This window comes from Haliotis rubra, unplaced genomic scaffold, assembly GCF_003918875.1.
Source record: "Haliotis rubra isolate DU_JTF1 unplaced genomic scaffold, ASM391887v1 Scf8, whole genome shotgun sequence".
Taxonomy (NCBI): Eukaryota; Metazoa; Mollusca; class Gastropoda; order Lepetellida; family Haliotidae; genus Haliotis; species Haliotis rubra.
Window position 1 is genome coordinate 3,062,899 of NW_025767523.1, and position 21,331 is coordinate 3,084,229.

The window sequence follows — 21,331 nt, forward strand, 5'->3', positions numbered from 1 at the left end:
TTCAAATGATTGTGTCAACTAGGACGTGTTTGCTTGCCATTGAAGACATGTTTAGCTAACGTCTAGCTGGCGGAAGGGGAGTAAATGAAACGAATTGACAAGGATTGATGAGAACCCAGCACACCACAGTGACCGTGACTCCAACCCAAGGTGTCCACGCAGTTGGAGATTGTATTAGCAATATCGTATTGTACATTGTACCTTATTGTACATTTGTACCTTATTGTACATTGTACGTTCATTCCGGTTTGAAAAAACCCATTGAATATGAAAAGAATCACTACTTTTTAACACTTCGACCCGAGTCCATGCAGTTGGAGACTGTATAAGCAATATCTTATTGTACATTGTACGTTCATTCTGGTTTGAAAAAACATTGAATATGAAAAGAATCACTACTTTTTAACACTTCAAACCGAGTCCATGCAGTTAGAGACTGTATAAGCAATATCTTATTGTACATTATATGTCCATTCTGGTTTGCCCAAAAAATAATTTGAAATGAAGCACTACCTCTCAACATTAAATGTGTCGGCTTTTCGAGTTTGAATGCACGTAATATTGTTTGTATTGATGAGGTTCTAACTATTGCTCGACCGCTATTTATTGATATTAATTTTGAACTGAAATGTGAGTCGTTAAGCACCTTTTGATTAATATTGGAACTTGTTGTATGACTTTATGATCTTTTCTTCAGGCAATCGTGTTCTGTTTCTTTGATAGAACTGTTTGTTTTAATTAGTTAGCTCTATTGATATTAAATGTTTACCGTTATTTGAACTCTTGGTGCCAATAGTCAGTTTCACGTGCAGATTAAACATGTTTCATGCTATCATCCGTCCTTGTGGGCTAAGGCACATAACAATGATATAGCGCTGGCATGTGTTTCGATAGTGTATTAGTGAGTGTGCTTGATCATCCAAGAACAGGATTTGGATAGAAATGTTCCAAATCGTCTGTACTCAGTATCATGATAGAAGCTGATAAAATTCCCCATCACAACTCTTAGAACACAGTCTATAGGTATGGGTGAATATGGGTATGGGTAAACACGCACGCACGCACGCACAAACACAAGTACACACACACGTACGCGCGCGCGCGCACGCACACACACACACACACACACAAAAGCACATTCACATACACACACACACAGACACACACACAGAGACATACATACAATACCTTATATTAAATAGATAATGGGAAGGTATAGTTACATTCAACGAATACTAACGCTTCTCTCCCCTACTCAACCACTGACCCGTGAAGATCCGGAGTAAAATTGATCTTCAGTAACCCAGGCTTGTCGTAAGAGGCGACTAACGGGATCGAGTGGTCAGGCTCGATGACTTAGTTGACACATGTCATCGTATCCCAGTTGCGTAGATCGATGCTCATGCTGTTGATCATTGGATTGTCTGGTCCAGACTCAATTATTTACAACCCTGCCGCCATATGGCTGGAATATAGCTGGGTGCGGCGTACAACTAAATTCACTCACTACCCCTGAACAGTGTCTAATATATATATTTCTAATTTCAGACACTTTTTCAACCCAAATGGGAGGTCAGTCTTCAGTGCGGGTAGAAGAGTTCAAAGGCGGGGGTAATATGGTCTACACAACGCGCAATGCTCGTAAAGGAATCTACATTCTTAGTCTGCAAGCCATCAACACGGATACCACAGTGAAGTTGTTCGCAACCACCAAGCCAGAATCTGTGTCACTGTTCCCTCTGTTGCCCGTGGATGCAAAGGTCCGGGTGACAGCAACAACACGAAGGTCCATCAAATTTTCATGGAATCCCAATAGCATCCCAACGGAATTGCCACAAACCCCCTCTCATGAATACTGTGTGTCTGTGAACAAAGCAATGAACTTTCATAGCCATTGCTCGGTCTTGGCTCATTTACAGGGGGACACGTGTCCAACACCTCCTCCCCACAGCGGGTTTGGTTTTCAGTGGGAGAAGAGTAAAAACAGAGAACGGCAAAGGAAAGCCAAGCCGATCAAAGCAATGTCGCCCAAAAGGTTGTTTTACACATGTGTTGGGTCAAAAACAAATTTTACATTTGACAAAGCAAAACCAGAAACTAGGTACTTCATAGACGTGTACGTACTGGATAAAAACACAAATAGGTCGTCCACATATGTGGGCACGGTGGTGCAGACGAAGAAGAGGAAGAGGCGACAAGCGCTGCTGAAAAATGAGAAGAGGAAGACGGTGACTTTACAAAAGGGTGTGCGTTCTGTGAGTGTTAAATTGGTGTTGACCAAACAGGTCGAGAAGGGTGTGTTGGAACTGAAAGCATGTAGAGGGGTTCTTCCCTTTGAGATTCTGTATGACAATAAACTTATCCATAAATCAGAGGTTAGGAGGATCAAAATTGTGAGAATGAAAAACTTGCCTGCAGGCACTTATATTTTAAGGTTTAAGGGGAAAAGAAAACGCAAACGTTCAGTGATGGTGTTCTTTACCGAGTCTGGCAGGTACCGCCCGCCACGTCTCCCAATGGACTACAGAATCAAAGTCTTCAACACACTTACCACATGCACAAATGTGACACTTGCCTGGATGGGCAATACTGTTAAACAAAAATATTGTCTTTATAAAAAGGAATTAGTTAACAATCAAAAAGTGCGGAAGCACCGATGCTCTGATCCCGGGCATCGCAGTGACAAAGAAAAGGTATTTTGTACAAGGTTTAGACACAGACAGCCTTCGAAGGCTGTCATCAGTAAGACAGTTACGGGTTTGAAACCCGATACAAACTATTTGTTTGATGTGTACGTTAGTAGAGGAAACAGTGCATCGCTGGTGTACCTCAACCAGCAAGTCAGGACCAAAGCGCAGTGCTAGACCCAGGAGCATGACGCACCTAGGGATAAGATATATTGAGTTAGTCAATGAAGCAATGTTACAATTTGTGCTGTACATGTGGAGTACAATACCTACTGTTCCTCTTAAGCTTCTCTGAATCTGCCTGGCAACAGGTTCTCGGATGCTGAGGTTGACGCGTCCTTACAGATGATTTGACGTTTGTATTGGGCGTTGGACCTTGAACGAAGATGTCAGTGGGTAAATAACGATTGGACAGGAATACAAGAATCGAAACATGGGGATTTGTTTCAGTATTGTTTCAGTGTCCAATGGATGGAGAGAGAGAGCAGCATTCACCTTTCATAAGCAGGCGTGACGATGCTATAGGCTAAGACCTTCCTACGCAAGTGTTCAGTGCCTGTAGTGCTGTGTCAAACTATTTCTGTGATGTTTATTGTGTGGCAATGGTGAAGGAAGCGTCTCAGTACTAAATGTCTTTCAGCAAGGGGGCATTGCTTCAAATGGGGATGTAAGTTTCATTATGACCATAATAGTAACACCTGTGTTCCATATATGATTCCCGGAACATATTCAACTGTGCAGGAAGGGTCGAGAGTTGCGTTGGTGACCCTCATCCTCAAACTCGTTCTCCAAAAGGGGTTTATGAACAAGTTTCTGACCTTGACCTTGACACATGTTTAGATCTGCAAGAAGGATCATTGAAATCGTGGACTTGTATGTGCAAGCAAGAAATGTGATACGTTTTCCTAGCGGTTGGAAGCTACTGGACTTCTCTTTAACCGTCATGCCCAATTGGTACGTTGCCCACAGCCTGTGAAGGAGGGCATTATGTTTTGGACGGGTGGGCTAAGGCAGTGTTGTGATCCTGTAGGGGTGATATCAAAACTACATACGTCCATCACAAACGGGGCACGCCCCGGCCTGTATGTATTTTCTCGATGGCTGTGATGTTTTGACATCACCCCTTACAGACATGGGATGGGAAGGGGGCACAAAGCAAGACGATGAGATAAGTTATCATTGTGTACGATGTTAATGCATGCTTGTACATAGCCAATACGTAGTTTGAAACCCGACCCTAAACACATCATATTTGGAAAGGTTGAAAGCGGTGTGTAGGGTCCAACACAACGTAGACTGGTCTGTTTCTAGTGGCTTTTCTACATACATATTTTGGGTAATAACTATGATATATTGATTTTTGTTATCAGTTTCAACCTTTAAAACAGCCGTGATATTGGTGCAGTATACGTTAAGCTTTGGGTTGTAACAATAAAAAAACATTTCAATGTAAACATATTACATATTTATATGTTTGACAATATTAAAATCCAATAACATTTCATGGCAACGCATGTTGCTACATATATGTTCCCTTAAATGATTATAGTAGTGGTTTCAGAAAGATACATCAATACATTCAATGTACGTGCAGTGCTCAGCTCAAATACATACCGAAGGATCACCAAGAGGTCAACTTGGTATCACCAACTTGATATTTAACTTGAGTACACGTTAGTTGTTAGGGCTCCAAGCAAGAAACAGTCATGCAACTGCTTCCTTTAGTGTTTGTTACTATTATAGCGCTGTAGTGTGTTCAAGGTGAGCTACAGTGTCTCATGTCCATTCCCAGCCAAGGTCGAGACATTGGTATTAGCGTTGGTTGAAACTGAGACGTCGCTGTGTGTAATTTATTGTTAGGCTGATCTGCATTATACAATTTAAAGTAGGGCACACAGTTTTGTTTTGTGGAGGTGAATCAAACTTTCTCTGTCTCCCAATTTCAATCCTCCTTTAAGATACTCATAATATATGTTTCATGCTCTGCAGCTTGAGGTAATGTCATGAAGAAATAGAATTTGTGCAAGATACGGCAAGCCATGGGTCATAACAGTACTTACATCTAAGGACATCGTATCTTTGGCCATTGCATCTTAGGAAATAACATCGGGTTGACCTTGACCTTGACCTCTAAATATATACGGGACACTTATTTCTATAATTTTAGGTTTAAAATCTAATATAAGCAATCGAGTCAATCATAGAAAATATTATTTCCATTATCACCATGCGTTTATGAATCACTTTTAAAACTATTCAGCATTTGAATATACAAATAGTGGCTCAAGACAATGTAAAGAGCTAAAATGAAGCTTAAGCATTTACATACCATTTCGTCTTATAACATTTAGTTGCCATTACATTGTCTACGATATGGGCAACTTTAACCGTTTGAGATTCACTTCCAGGGTATTATAAAGCATATGATTTCTGGAATACATGTAGTTGGATAGGGCGCGTGTGAAAAACTAGTCAAGAGTTTAACTTGTTTAACCAGAGACGTCATTTATCTGCACTGTAAACTGGGTACCTGTCTGAAACGTAGTATTTAGCAGTTGACAAGTCGATGATTTACGACTTGATGCTGTAGACAAAACAAAGAGCCTGTTTAATGTGTTTATTTTTTTTGATTTCGAAAGGTTGTCTGGAAGATGGCGTTTAGGCTGTAGATGTATACACAGTGTATTATCTTCTCGATGTATTTGTTTTGGCAACGCATATAAGTAAAAATGTTAAGAGGTGTGATTTAAACAAACGCCTTAACAGTTGTTACACAATTTCAATTTGTGTAACGAAGTTATACAAGCAAGTAAAACCTTCGACAAAAAATGATAACGTGTATTGTTTATACTACATGCCAAACCACTAGTCATGAGAGAACGTGTTTGAGCGCTGCACAGTGTTGTACAGTGATGGCGTCTCTTTAATACGCCAGAGACATATTCCCGGTTCGAATCCCAGTTCGTCCCGATTATGTTTTGAGGTTAGTCGGGGCTATATATCTACTAGCTAGTCGGGTTAACCTGCTAAGCCTAGTCATGTATAGTAATTCTATCCCTTAAAGAGGCAACTCTAGGGACCCCAGTCTGTTGTTTATATTTTTGTTTTATAAATTATCATTTAAACTATTAATTATTACCTTACAGACTTGAGCAAGTCTAGTCTAACACCTACATCACTCCGGGCTTTTATCCCACATTCAGCAGGCACACCCTGGTGTATCTGGAATACTGCTGAAAGCGGCGTTAAACGTTACTCACAATCACTAGTTGATTGAAACTGATGTTTATGCATAAGTCGGGCAGAAAATAGCTGACTTAGGGATAGGGACTGTTCTGCGCGACCCCTTCCTTAGCATGAAGAATGCGTGTTGCCTATGTGGTAATGTAACCCATTGACTGTCTCTTCTCTATCTGCGTTCTTGGAAATAGTATACTTCCTGTTGCGGTGGGTGATCTTCAAAGACTGTCAAAGTTGGTCGCTAATACAAAGTGACAGCGGCAATTACCATGGTCGTGTGTCACCCACGCACTCGTTCATGCTCCATAAAGTAATTCCAGGTGGCGCTGTATATACAACACCGCTGTATCGATGTTGATCTGCGTGAATACTTCGAGTTATCCGAGGTTCGGCGCAACATATAAGAAGTATAAAGAACGTGTACGAAGGGACCAAGCTTTTAGTTCGAGACAACCGTGGCTTCGACTCATCAGAGTTGGACACAACGGTGTTTGTAGATATACACTAAACGCCAAAAGAAACGTTACCCTCCTCCCTAATGGTGGAGGTACCTATCTTCAGCTGGCGTTTGTAGATATATTCCACGTAATCTAGGTTCAGCTGCACGAAAATGCATTAAGTGCTCTGGTAAATCGTATGTTTTCGGCCCGATGTTGGTTGCAGTAAAATACACAGGTGTATCAAATACAAAGAACTTAAATACACCCAACTTAATAAGCATTAGATTGAAGTATCTTCACCATGTTAAAGTTTATTTCAGACAATGTTACAAGTGCAATTATGACGTACAACTTCTCAAAGAAATTGTGATAGGAATATACAATGTATATTTATTCATTTATCATCAGTTCTAATTTTAGATTTAGATCATGTGTTACTTGAGGTCTCCTAGCCTTTTGGAATGACTCGCTGACTTCCTTTATTTGATAAAACCACATACAGGGCAACCAATTGTTGTCCTTTCTGAAGGGGAAGACTGTAGCACTGTCATTTGAGGTCACAAACATTCGCCCAATAATCATTATACTTCTGAATATAATTACAGTGTGGCTCCAGCTACAGCTTCAGAAAGGATAAATGTTTTGAAAACTCTCGAAAATAATGAACCAAAACTGCCGAAAGTTAAATTGAGCCTTTCTTGCCTCAATGAACCTGCAGAAAAAGCTAGGATTTATATACTTGTTCTTTAATATCATCGCTATTAAGACACAGCATATTCGAAAGGATACATGACTGATCTATCCTACCATACATCATACACAAGAAAAATACTGATGATTTACAAAATGTACAATTTTGGAAAGTTCATGTTTACACAAATTTATAAATTTTGTAAAATTGATCTTTACATGTTTGTAAATGTAGACTTGTTTTACAGTGTTTGACAAATATGTGAATAGCAGCTATCAGTATCGTTAATGGGACTCCTTTGAAGAAGTTTTTTTTTCAAAACATGCGTACTGATCCACAAAGCGTTCGTAGTGCTACCATTCGTAAGCCTATGGTAAACTATAGAGTTACGACAGGTCGTAATGTTACGAGCGCTTCGTGGATCGGGATCCTGATGTAGTATAAGCGACAGAACCCTTTCCATATTGATAGGAAATATCCACCGAAGTTAGAATCGATTGAGATTGAATAGTCTTTATTCGAAAGGTGGGCCGGGTTAATTATTGGGTATATACGAGCAGAGATCTGTAGCGCTACGTCAACGTGTCCGCTGACAGTTCATACCTTATGGTCGAAGTTACTGCTTGTCGGACTGTAGGGTAGCCTAGTGGTTAAAGCGTTCGCTCGTCACGCCGTAGACCCGGGTCTATCCCCACAATGTGTGAAGTCCATTTCTGGTGTCCCCCGCCGTAATATTGCTGGACTTTTGCTAAAAGCGGGGTAAAACTAACCTCACTCACTACTGTTTGTCAATGCTTCCCAGGATACACTGTTATGTTAAAGATGTATTTTGTTCACTGCTGGTTTAGTTTTTACCCCGCACGTGCCCAGTATGACAATCTGTCTTCTTTGAGGTAACTAGCTATAATCTATAATATTTTATAAATATGCATTAAAGTATGATTGATTAATCAGTGACCCTTGGTCAAAGTACATTTTCATTTTCTATTCTCTGTACCTTGCATTACATATATGTACAAGGGAATGTCAATAGTGGAATAACAACAGCAGACATTGTGTTTTCTAGCCAGAAAAAGGTTCATGGTTAAGAGAACACTTCATTTTTCATGTCATTGTCTATGAAGCTTCACCAGCGCCTGTGAATCACTAGCGTCTCAAACCCGACGTAATGTTAAGGAGGGGGATAATGCTAACGCCCCTTTCCAGCCTTGGTGTAGCCTGTCTGGTAGTCCTTGAACCGCAATATTTTCACCTCCACCTCTCCAGTTCTGCAATGCTAAAGTCCTAAATAAAGCAAGTCTATTCTGAATCTCCCTTCTCACCTATAGCTAGGCTTCTTTTCAATTCGTGTCCCCCGCCGTGATGTTGCTGGAATATTGCTAAAAGCGGCGTAAAACCAAACTCAGTCAGTCAGTCTTTTCAATTCAAAAGGAATTGTTTGTTTCTATCAAAATTATATATATATTCAGAGTCTAAGCGTCAGTCAAACCTTGCTGTAGCTATTTAATTGATAAATATGAAATAGTGTCTTAGTCTCTGCTAGTAGTATCACCATTAGCTGCTGAATTGGTGTAAGACAGAATGGTGTAAGAAGAATTAAATGGTCGAGGATTGATAGGACCCAGTAGTCTCTCGTTATGTAAGTAAAACACCTCCTGCCTTCCTGTTGAGAAGTTCCTATTCGAGTACAGGATTCAACACACAGGAACCGTGCCAATGTTTTCACAAATTTGTTGACGTTCGGGTCTGTGAATATTTGATAACGTCATTCTATGAAAACAGGGTTGTCTTCGTACGATACGGCAGTAGCCGTGATTGTTCATACAGGCAGAGGATTACAGAAATAGGGCCCTTTACCGGTACCCCTTTACCTTTGTTATAAAACATCGTATAGAATACTACTCCATTTTAGTAATTCAATCACATGGTTGAGAGGTATGACTTTCAGTGTTAATTAAGTCCAAGTTGAAAAGGATTTTCTTGATGTCACTTGTGCTAAGGGCTGCCATGAAAACTCTGCCGCGAGGGGGCGCTGTGCTCACGTGATCTATATATATGGAGCCCTTTCATTACACACTGCCCGTATTCCAAGTGTCATGGCTTGGTCGTAGATTCATGTTCTATTTAACTGTACTATATTGTTAATTGTTCGTGATATGGCTATATATGTTGTAATAAAGAAATTAAAACTGCTGACACTGTCTTTGTTCTCTTCTTACTAAGGGTGTGTTGAGGCCTTGTGGTTGAAGCGTTCGCTCGTCACGCTGAAAACAAGGGTTCTTCACTTAGGTACAATGTGTGAAGCCCAGCTCTGGTGGCGTAAAGCCAAACAAACTCACTCACTCACTCACTCACTCACTCACTCACTCACTCACTCACTCACTCACTCACTCACTCACTCACTCACTCACTCACTCACTCACTCACTCACTCACTCACTCACTCACTCACTCACTCACTCACTCACTCTTAATCAGACGGTCTGTTTAGTGGATAGAGTGTTCGTCACAGCGAAAGCCCAGGTTAGATTCCAAAAATTTGACAGGGGCGTTGCTTCCATTATTAAAAAAACCCGGGCTTACACATGATTTTTGCTAAAATGGTTGGGCAAGCCCTCAATTCTATCTAAATACAAAGCTTTGGAACCTATCGGGCTTACACGAAAAACTGGCTTGCTACGCTCCTGTTTGTCAATGCATGAAGCCCTTTTCGGATGCCTCAGTCACTCTTCCTATACGATCTCTGGTTCGATTCTTCCTACCGCTGGCACGACGTGTGGAGCCACCCTGGCTAGGACTGATATGGTATTCCTGACGTATTGTTATTATCGGGATGACTGTCTTCTAACACTCATACACAGTAACAGCCAACGTTGACATTATCAGGACGTCACATGGAAGAAGCCTTGAACTGTATGTTTTACGTAAAAATATCGCCTATATGAAGAGATTACGCCAAGAACCACAAAATACGACATTATGTACCAGAATATCAAAGAAACAATTATCATAAGGTTGTAAATAATTAAATAACACCGTATAAAATTAATTAAAGCCCTCAATGGATGTCTTAAACTGATGCGAAGAGATTGTGCAAAAAAATGCAATACGATGTCAGAAGCCCATCTCTGGTGTCCCTAGCAGTGATATTACTGGCAAAGTCGGCGTAAAACAGTACCCACTCACTCCTGCCAGAAACAAAGAATCATCAAGTCACCTGCCTTTTTTGTGGCACAACGCTCATCATTTTAAAATGTGCTCCACTCCTTGTACTTGTTTTGCGTTCAGATCCTTGGGAATGAATTAAGAAAGAAATCCAACGTTAATCTGAAATCACTTTGCAAATTTAGATTGACCAGGGGCTCTTTGCACGATGCAACGTTTACTAAGGTTAACTTTTACTCCCATTCTTATACATTGCACTAAGGTTACCTTAGTGACTTACGATCACCTTAGTGCTTTGTGAAAGGAGGTCCAGGGTGCCATTGTACAAAACAACCTTAGCGCTAAGGCTACCTTAGTCTATGTTAATATATGGGCTAAGATCGTCCCCATTTGGGGGTTGTTTTGTGTTTGTAAATGTATGTGTTTAACTGATATAATTGTAGCTCTTGGACTTTAAGTTAGTCTATCCTTGTTTTAGCAAAATCAAATACATAACTATAGCTAGAATAAAAGAAAAGACTGAACATTTTGGAATTGTGAATTACCAGAAAATGTGAGTATGATCAAATACTTGATAGAAGATTTTACCATATTTTTGTATTGTTTGGAATTGTGTTGTTCTTAGAAATTCAGCCTTTTCAAAATTCGTTCTCTTTCAACCGTTTAGGTTTATGTAAACCTCGAAACCATTTTAGCATTGATTGCTGTTAATTTGTCAATTGTTTCTGTAGAAATATATTCATACCATGTTAGACATGTTGCAAATTTGTGCCGAAAAAAGCAAAGTGTTTATGTTTTCAAAAATATGATGTCCAAGTATTGAATAGAGTGAAATTACTTTAATATATTTTAGTAACTTGTAAGTCAAATTTTGTTTAAAAACTGAAACCAAAGATCTTCATTGCCATGTTGCCATACAATTTTAAAACATAAAATGGCGTAGTTTCGTTTGCTTTTCAATATATTTATTTAATTAAGAAAGTCTCATTCTCATTCGTACACCTGATATCATTTACAATCATTTCTTAAGAGTTTCTTCATTTCCTTTGGCCGGAATGGGGCCTTCGTGAGCCGTCCTTTGTTGTGCTGATTTTTTGTTAATAAACTGCTCAAAAGAAGTTAAGGAACAACCGATTCGTTCATATTACTATTGCTAATATGTCTTGGATTGATGAATTAACAGAGGGAATGTAAAAGAAATCAGATGATCGGTCACTTCCTAGACAACGACAAAGCTAAACAATATACACATGTATAGTGTCACTAAAGTTCTGTTGGCATATGTGAACAAAGATGCGCCGGATATTAGGTGTCAGCCCCCACAAGGTCAAAGCTTCAAAGATCTGTGCTTCCGTCATTCTTGTGATAAACAGAGTTGGTGAACGCAGTTGGTGAAGTGAGCAGTTATCTTGCTATGTAACGGCGACTAGAATGAGTGAGTGAGTCTGGTGAACTGTGAGCAATATTCCAGCACCATCACGGCGGGGGACACAAGAAATGGGCTTCACACATTGTACCCATGTGGGGAATCGAACCCGGTTAGCCTAGGCTATCCCACCGCCCTTGATCAGACCAGACAGCGTCCGCTCGTGTACGAAGACCTCTTACAATGGTTCGATTCCACACATGGGTACCATGTGTGAAGTCCATTCCTGGTGTCCCCCGCCGTGATATTGCTGGAATATTGTTAAAATCGTCATAAAACCATACTCACTCTTAAAATGTATTGTGACCAATTCCGACCACTAAGATCTCAACACGTTTTCATCCTTGAAACTAAACTTGAAATATGCAACTGTAATTCCACACACACGGGTCTATTTGTTCAACATCCGTTTTCATCCTTGAAACTTGAACTGCAACTTTAATTCCACACACTGGTCTATTTGTTCCACATACAAACCCCGAAGTCTCCTTCAAAAGTGCTTGAGCCCAGTAAGACAAATCTTTATGAGAGTTTGATGGGCAAGTAGTTAAAACGTTCACCAAAGATCCCGGTTCGATGCCCGACGTGTGCGTAATGTTGTTCTAAGCGTCCCGATAACGCCGTAGTATTTCCCATCGACTGACTCTGGAAGTCATAACATGAGCATCCCCAGCCTATCTGCATGCATCAGAACACTGCTCCTGCACCTCCTGTAGCATTGCCCCGTAACTACCGACATAGATCTCCTCCATAGCCTGACGTCGCTGTTGCCAGCAAGTTATATCAGTGAAATCTATACCACACCTGCAGTTCCGCTCCACTGGTCACGTGTGTGTCTACTGAATATCACACATATCTTCCATATGGTTACCACTTCATTGATGCACACTGCATCACCCCAACGTGTACCTCGCCAGCACTATATTTCTCTGAATCACACATGTTGCTGTCTTTATTATTCATAACTGCAGTCAGTCAGCCAGTCAGTACTACCGTGTTTACCTCAATCTATCCTACATTCGCTTACTACCGACGTTTCCATGTAAACACCCCATGCATACATAACCGCTGAAGAACGTCATCTTTACACTACCGGTGTTACTGCTCCATCATTCATACACTACGAGCGTTACTGCTCCATCATCCATACACAACCGGCGTTACTGCTCCATCATCCATACATTACCAGCGTTACTGCTCCATCATCCATACACAACCGGCGTTACTGCTCCATCACCCATACACTACCGACGTTACACCTACATCATCCATACACAACCGGCGTTACTACTCCATCATCCATACACTACAGGCGTTACTGCTCCATCATCCATACACAGCTGGCGTCACTGCTCCATCATCAATACACAACCGACGTTACTGCTCCATCATCCATACACATACAGACGTTACTGCTCCATCATCCATACACAACCGGCGTTACTGCTCCATCATCCATACACTACCGACGTTACTGCTCCATCATCCATACACAACCGGCGTTACTGCTCCATCATCCATACACTACCAGGCGTCACTGCTCCATCATCCATACACAACCGGCGTTACTGCTCCATCATCCATACACAACCGGCGTTACTGCTCCATCATCCATACACACCGGCGTTACTGCTCCATCATCAGTATACACATCCATACACCGATGTTACTGCTCCATCATCACATACACTACCGACGTCACTGCTCCATCATCCATACACTACCGGCGTTACTGCTCCATCATCCATACACAACCGGCGTTACTGCTCCATCATCCATACACAACCGATGTTACTGCTCCATCATCCATACACAACCGACTGCTCCACTCCATACATCCATACCACTGCTCCATCATCCATACCTCCATCCGCCATCCATCATCCATACACAACAACCCTTCATACGTCCATCCATATACATCCATCATTCCTTCATCATCCACACTACTGCTCCATCATCCATCATCATACTCCATCATCCATACCGTTCCATTGCTCCATCGTTACCAGCTTTCTTTGCTCCATCCATCCATACATCCGATACACTACCGACGTCCACTGGCACCGTCATCCATACACTACCGACGTCGCTCCATCATCCATACATCCATACTGCTCCATCATCCATTTCCGGCCATTACTGCTCCATCATCCATACACTACCGGACGTCCTCCATCTGATCCATCATCCATACACTACACTACCATCCATCTCCAGACGTCCATCATCCACCATTACCGCTCCATCATCCATACACTACCGCGCTATCGCACCATCATCCATACACTACCACTGCTCCATCCATCCACTCGCTCCATCATCCATACACAACCGGCGTTACTGCTCCATCCATCCTTGGTGCTCCATCGTTGCTGTTCCACTGCTCCATCCATCCATACACAACCGGCGTCCTGCTCATCATCCATTCCAGGCGACGTCATCCATCACATTTGCCATCCAACCGGCGTTACTATTCTATACCACTCCATCATCAGTACTTCACGTCATGCCCATCCCATCCACTACCGTTACTGCCCATCATCAGTTCCACTCCGATCACATGCAATTTTCCGGCGTTACTGCTCCATCATGCATCCAGACTGTCTTCCATCCCATCCACTACCTGCGTCAGCGATCCATCCATCTATCACCGCGTTACCACTCCATCATGCACCACGCCATTTACTCCGTCCCTGCCACTCCATCATCAATACGACGTTACCACTCCGCCGCCGCTGCGTCTACTGCTCATGCACAGGCTGGTCATTTCAGACTACAGTTCTATCACCATGCACTCTACATGCACTGGACACCAGTTCATCACCCAACACATGCCCTCACCATTACCACATCATCACTTCACCCCACAGGCGTCACTGAACCACAGTTCTATCACCCAACACATGCCCTGACATCGTTACTGGTCACCATGCACTCCACAATCCTCACACCACCTGGCCCTGACACCATCCACTGGATGAATCGGGTTCCATATCACCCAACACGTGCCCTGAGCACTGTTACCGCACCATCCTCCCACCCGGGCGTCACGGGCCACGGTTCTATCACCTCCTGGTTACTAATAATTCATGCCCACTGAACCACGATTCTACACCATTCCACGGGCCATCACTGGTTCCTGGTTCTACTCCTGCACTCCCCACAGGCGTCCTCTGATGCCACCCACAGTTCGGGCTCACTCACCTGCCCTGACACTATTACAACTCCCACATGCACTCCACATTACTAACACCATCATCTCACTCCACCCACAGGCGTCCTGAACTGAACCACAGTTCTATCACCCAACACATGCCCTGACACCATTACCTCCACCATCACTCCCACCCCACAGGCGTCACTGAATCACAGTTCTATCACCCAACACATGCCCTGACACCATTACCTCCATCACTCCCACCCACAGGCGTCACTGAACCACAGTTCTATCACCCAACACATGCCCTGACACCATTACCACACCATCACTCCCACCCCACAGGCGTCACTGAACCACAGTTCTATCATCCAACACGTGCCCTGACACCAGTTACGCCATCATCACTCCCACCCTACAGGCGTTCACTGAACCACAGTTCTATCACCCCACACATGCCCTGACACCATTACTACATCATCACTCCCCATCACCCCACAGGCGTCACTGAATCCACAGTTCTATCACCCAACACATGCCCTGACACCATTACCACACCATCACTCCCAACCTACAGGCGTCACTGAACCACAGTTCTATCACCCAACACATGCCCTGACACCATTACCACACCATCACTCCCACCTCACAGGCGTCACTGAACCACAGTTCTATCACTCACCCAACACATGCCCTGACACCATTACCGCACCATCACTCCACCCACAGGCGTCACTGAATCACAGTTCTATCACCCAACACATGCCCTGACACCATTACCACATCATCACTCCCACCCACAGGCGTCACTGAACCACAGTTCTATCACCCAAACACATGCCCTGACACCATTACACGCACCATCACTCCCACCCCACAGGCGTCACTGAACCACAGTTCTATCACCCAAAACATGCCCTGACACCATTACCACCATCACTCCCACCCTAACTTACAGGCGTCCACTGAACCACAGTTCTATCACCCAACACATGCCCTGACACCATTACCACATCATCACTCCCACCCCACAGGCGTCGTCACTGAACCACAGTTCTATCACCCAACACATGCCCTGACACCATTACCACACCATCACTCCTACCCCACAGGCGTCACTGAACCACAGTTCTATCACCCAACACATGCCCTGACACTATTACCACACTATCACTCCCACCCCACAGGCGTCACTGAACCACAGTTCTACTCACCCAACACATGCCCTGACACCATTACCACACCATCACTCTATCACTGAACCACAGTTCTATCACCCAAACATGCCCTGACACCATTACCACACCATCACTCCCACCCCCACAGGCGTCACTGAATCACAGTTCTATCACCCAAACATGCCCTGACACCGTTACCGCACCATCACTCCCACCCCACAGGCGTCACTGAACCACAGTTCTATCACCCAACACATGCCCTGACACCATTACCACACCATCACTCCCACCCCACAGGCGTCACTGAATCACAGTTCTATCACCCAACACATGCCCTGACACCATTACCACACCATCACTCCCACCCCACAGGCGTCACTGAATCACAGTTCTATCACCCAACACATGCCCTGACACCATTACCACACCATCACTCTCACCCCACAGGCGTCACTGAATCACAGTTCTATCACCCAACACATGCCCTGACACCATTACCACACCATCACTCCCACCCCACAGGCGTCACTGAACCACAGTTCTATCACCCAAAACATGCCCTGACACCATTACCTCACCATCACTCCCACCCCACAGGCGTCACTGAATCCGCAGTTCTATCACCCAAAACATTCCCTGACACCATTACCTCACCATCACTCCCATCCCACAGGCGTCACTGAACCACAGTTCTATCACCCCACACATGCCCTGACACCATTACCACACAATCACTCCCACCCCACAGGCGTCACTGAACCACAGTTCTATCATCCAAAACATGCCCTGACACCATTACCACACCATCACTCCCACCCCACAGGCGTCACTGAACCACAGTTCTATCACCCAACACATGCCCTGACACCATTACCTCACCATCACTCCCACCCCACAGGCGTCACTGAACCACAGTTCTATGACCCCCACACATGCCCTGACACCATTACCACACCATCACTCCCACCCCACAGGCGTCACTGAATCACAGTTCTATCACCCAACACATGCCCTGACACCATTACCACACCATCACTCCCACCCCACAGGCGTCACTGAATCACAGTTCTATCACCCAAAACATGCCCAGACACCGTTACCACACCATCACTCCCACCCCACAGGCGTCACTGAACCACAGTTCTATCACCCAAAACATTCCCTGACACCATTACCGCACCATCACTCCATCCACCACAGGCGTCACTGAACCACAGTTCTATGACCCAACACATGCCCTGACACCATTACCACACCATCACTCCCACCCCACAGGCGTCACTGAACCACAGTTCTATCACCCAAAACATGCCCTGACACCGTTACCGCACCATCACTCCCACCCCACAGGCGTCACTGAACCACAGTTCTATCACCCAAAACATGCCCTGACACTATTACCACACCATCACTCCCACCCCACAGGCGTCGCTGAATCACAGTTCTATCACCCAACACATGCCCTGACACCATTACCACACCATCACTCCCACCCCACAGGCGTCACTGAATCACAGTTCTATCACCTAACACATGCCCTGACACAATTACCACACCATCACTTCCACCCCACAGGCGTCACTGAACCACGATTCTATCACCCAAAACATGCCCTGACACCATTACCACACCATCACTCCCACCCCACAGGCGTCACTGAATCACAGTTCTATCACCCAAAACATGCCCTGACACCATTACCTCACCATCACTCCCACCCCACAGGCGTCACTGAACCACAGTTCTATCACCCAAAACATGCCCTGACACCATTACCTCACCATCACTCCCACCCCACAGGCGTCACTGAACCACAGTTCTATCACCCAAAACACATGCCCTGACACCATTACCACACCATCACTCCCACCCCACAGGCGTCACTGAACCACAGTTCTATCACCCAAAACATGCCCTGACACCATTACCTCACCATCACTCCCACCCCACAGGCGTCGCTGAACCACAGTTCTATCACCCCCACACATGCCCTGACACCATTACCTCACCATCACTCCCACCCCACAGGCGTCACTGAACCACAGTTCTATCACCCAAAACATGCCCTGACACCATTACCTCACCATCACTCCCACCCCACAGGCGTCGCTGAACCACAGTTCTATCACCCCAAACATGCCCTGACACCATTACCACACCATCACTCCCACCCCACAGGCGTCACTGAACCACAGTTCTATCACCCAACACATGCCCTGACACCATTACCTCACCATCACTCCCACCCCACAGGCGTCACTGAATCACAGTTCTATGACCCCCACACATGCCCTGACACCATTACCGCACCATCACTCCCACCCCACAGGCGTCACTGAATCCACAGTTCTATCACCCCCCCGGATACACATGCCCTGACACCATTACCACCACCATCACTCCCACCCCACAGGCGTCGCTGAACCACAGTTCTATCACCCAACACATGCCCTGACACCATTACCACACCATCACTCCCACCCCACAGGCGTCACTGAATCACAGTTCTATCACCCAACACATGCCCTGACACCATTACCGCACCATCACTCCCACCCCACAGGCGTCACTGAATCACAGTTCTATCACCCAAAACATGCCCTGACACCATTACCTCACCATCACTCCCACCCCACAGGCGTCACTAAATCACAGTTCTATCACCCAACACATGCCCTGACACTATTACCACACCATCACTCCCACCCCACAGGCGTCGCTGAACCACCCTGTCAGTTCCATCCCCTCGGCCCATTAGTCTCCCTCTAGCCTTGGCAGAACTACCTGACTATATAATTGCTCCACGTGTTTAGCTGCGTTCACGGGCTAGTCCTTCTTGCTTTGCCAAATATCCTACGTAACGTTTTTGTGGCGATGTAAGTTATTTTTTCTGGAGAAATTGCGAAAGAAACCGGTTGCATCCAATATCTCCCCTTTGCTTTAATGACTTGTTCACGCCAACCTCGGCTATAGGGGATAGTAGCTGACAGGCGCACAGCGTAGAGTGCCTCGGGTCCCATCAGATAACTTATCTGCGTTTCTCTTGCTTGTTGCAGACGCTGGATTTCCTTTGGACCTTCTTTCGCTTAACATTGACAAGCCACACTCCCTCAAGAGCATACTCGTAGGCAGAACTACGCTCTGCTAACGTCTCGTCAGCGAGATAAGCATTAATAATTTGATTCATAAAAGCTCTCAAGCTCATGCTAGAATACTGCTGCGCTCGTAAATACAATTAGCTTCAATATAAACTTTCATCTTCTTATTTCTCTGTCCTGGAATTATCTAAGACAATAATTTCCCGAGTCTCAACTGGTACGTGAATGTTGCGATAGAGACGGATTGATAACGATTGTATTCTTTCCGACACAGCTGCTAAGTTGTGTTGTCTGTTGGCAAAACTCAATATTATTCAGACACAAGTGGGGATATTTTAGTTGCTTACCCAACGGAATATTTAAAAATTGCTGAGTGAGAGACGTTGTGGGCGAGGTCGTGAACAGACCAGTCTAGATAAACGGGCAGTTTGGGAAAACTTGTTCTTATTAGTTGTATAATCTAGAAAATATGATGCTAGTTATCATTGTCTCAGAGAGTATATTAACATCTCACCAAACTAAGATGATTACTGTTATATTCTCTTTGACGATCCAGCAACATTTACCTATCAAAATCCTTGGGGATTCGGACCGCCTCCGTGGTGTAGTGGTTAGAGCGTCCACCCAGAGAGCGGAAGGTCGCGGGTTCGATCCCCGACCGCGTCATACCAAACGACGTTAAAATATGGTACTTGTTGGTCCCTGCCTGGCGCTCGGCATTAATGGGTACAACAAGGACTGGTCGGCTCGGAGTCAGTATAATGTGTCTGAGTGGGGTATCCATGCTTCACTGCGGCATGGTATCTCAGTGGGCTAGCACTATAAAACCAGCTAAGTCTGGGCTAGTACAAGCAGCCGCACATACACATACACACGCATGCACGTCGTCATATGAGCGAAATATTCTCAAGCACGACGTTAAACCCAATTTCACCTCACCTTTGGGATTCGGGGATGGAACTGAACATCAGCAGCTCTTGTGGACAAGCCAAGTGTCAGAGTTAATTGTGGTCATCGTATGCCGGGGTCGAGGCTGTTACTTATAATATCAATCACTAGATAGACTTGACCGGACTGGGTTATTTATCACTGGCGTGTACCTGGGCCCCGTTTCATAAAGCGATCGTAGCGCTAAGATGATCATAATTCCCATGTTTTAACATAGACTTACGACAGTCGTAGCGCTAAGATGATCATAATTCCCATACTTTAACATAGACCTACGGCAGTCGTAGCGCTAAGATGATCATAACTCCCATACTTTAACATAGACCTACGGCAGTCGTAGCGCTAAGGTGATCATAATTCCCATTTTTTAACAGTCGTAGCGCAAAGATGATCATAAATAACATGTTGTAACATAGACTTACGATAGTCGTAGCGCTAAGATGATCATAATTCCCATGTTTTAACACAGACTTACGACAGTCGTAGCGCTTATATGATCATAATTCCCATTCTTCAACATAGACTTACGACAGTCGTAGCGCTAAGATGATCATAATTCTCATACTTTAACATAGACTTACGATAGTCGTTGCGCTAAGAGGATCATAATTCCCATACTTTAACATAGACTTACGACAGTCGTAGCGCTAAGTTGATCATAATTCCCATACTCTACCATAGACTTACGATAGTCGTAGCGCTAAGATCATAATTCCAATACTTTAACATAGACTTACGACAGTCGTAGCCCAAAGATGAACATAATTCCCATACATTAACATAGACTATCGACAGTCGTAGCGCTAAGATGATCAGAATTCTCATACTTTAACATAGACTTACGACAGTCGTAGCGCTAAGATGGTCATAATTTCCATACTTTAACAGACTTACGACAGTCGTAGCGCTAAGATGATCATAATTCCCATACTTTAACATGGACTTACGACAGTTGTAGCGCTAAGATGATCAAAATTCCAATACTTTAACATAGACTCACGACAGTCGTAGTGCTAAGATGATATTAATTCCCATACTTTAATATAGACTTACGACAGTCGTAGCGCTAAGAGGATCATAATTCCCATACATTAACATAGACTAACGACAGTCGTAGCGCTAAGATGATCAGAATTCTCATACTTTAACATAGACTTACGACAGTCGTAGCGCTAAGATGGTCATAATTTCCATACTTTAACAGACTTACGACAGTCGTAGCGCTAAGATGATCATAATTCCCATGTTTTAACATAGACTTACGACAGTCGTAGCGGAAAGATGATCATAATTCCCATA

At 44.0% G+C, this 21,331-nt stretch overlaps 1 protein-coding gene and 1 long non-coding RNA gene across 2 annotated transcripts in view; one reads left to right on the plus strand and one right to left on the minus strand.

Annotated features, from left to right (window-relative positions):
- Window positions 1–3,123, plus strand: part of LOC124261459 (protein NDNF-like) — a 52,800-nt gene extending 49,677 nt beyond the window's left edge. The window contains exon 4 of the mRNA XM_046695774.1: window positions 1,549–3,123. Coding sequence (XP_046551730.1) covers window positions 1,549–2,864 — 1,316 coding nt within the window. The 3' untranslated portion in view covers window positions 2,865–3,123. The remainder of the gene's footprint in view (window positions 1–1,548) is intronic.
- An 8,643-nt stretch (window positions 3,124–11,766) lies between these two features.
- LOC124261503 lies at window positions 11,767–20,601 on the minus strand. The gene is made up of 4 exons (XR_006894338.1): window positions 20,405–20,601; window positions 20,352–20,357; window positions 12,651–12,656; window positions 11,767–11,784 (listed from the first exon to the last, which is right to left on the minus strand). It is a non-coding gene; the product is annotated as an uncharacterized LOC124261503 (long non-coding RNA).
- Between the last annotated feature and the right edge of the window lie 730 nt (window positions 20,602–21,331).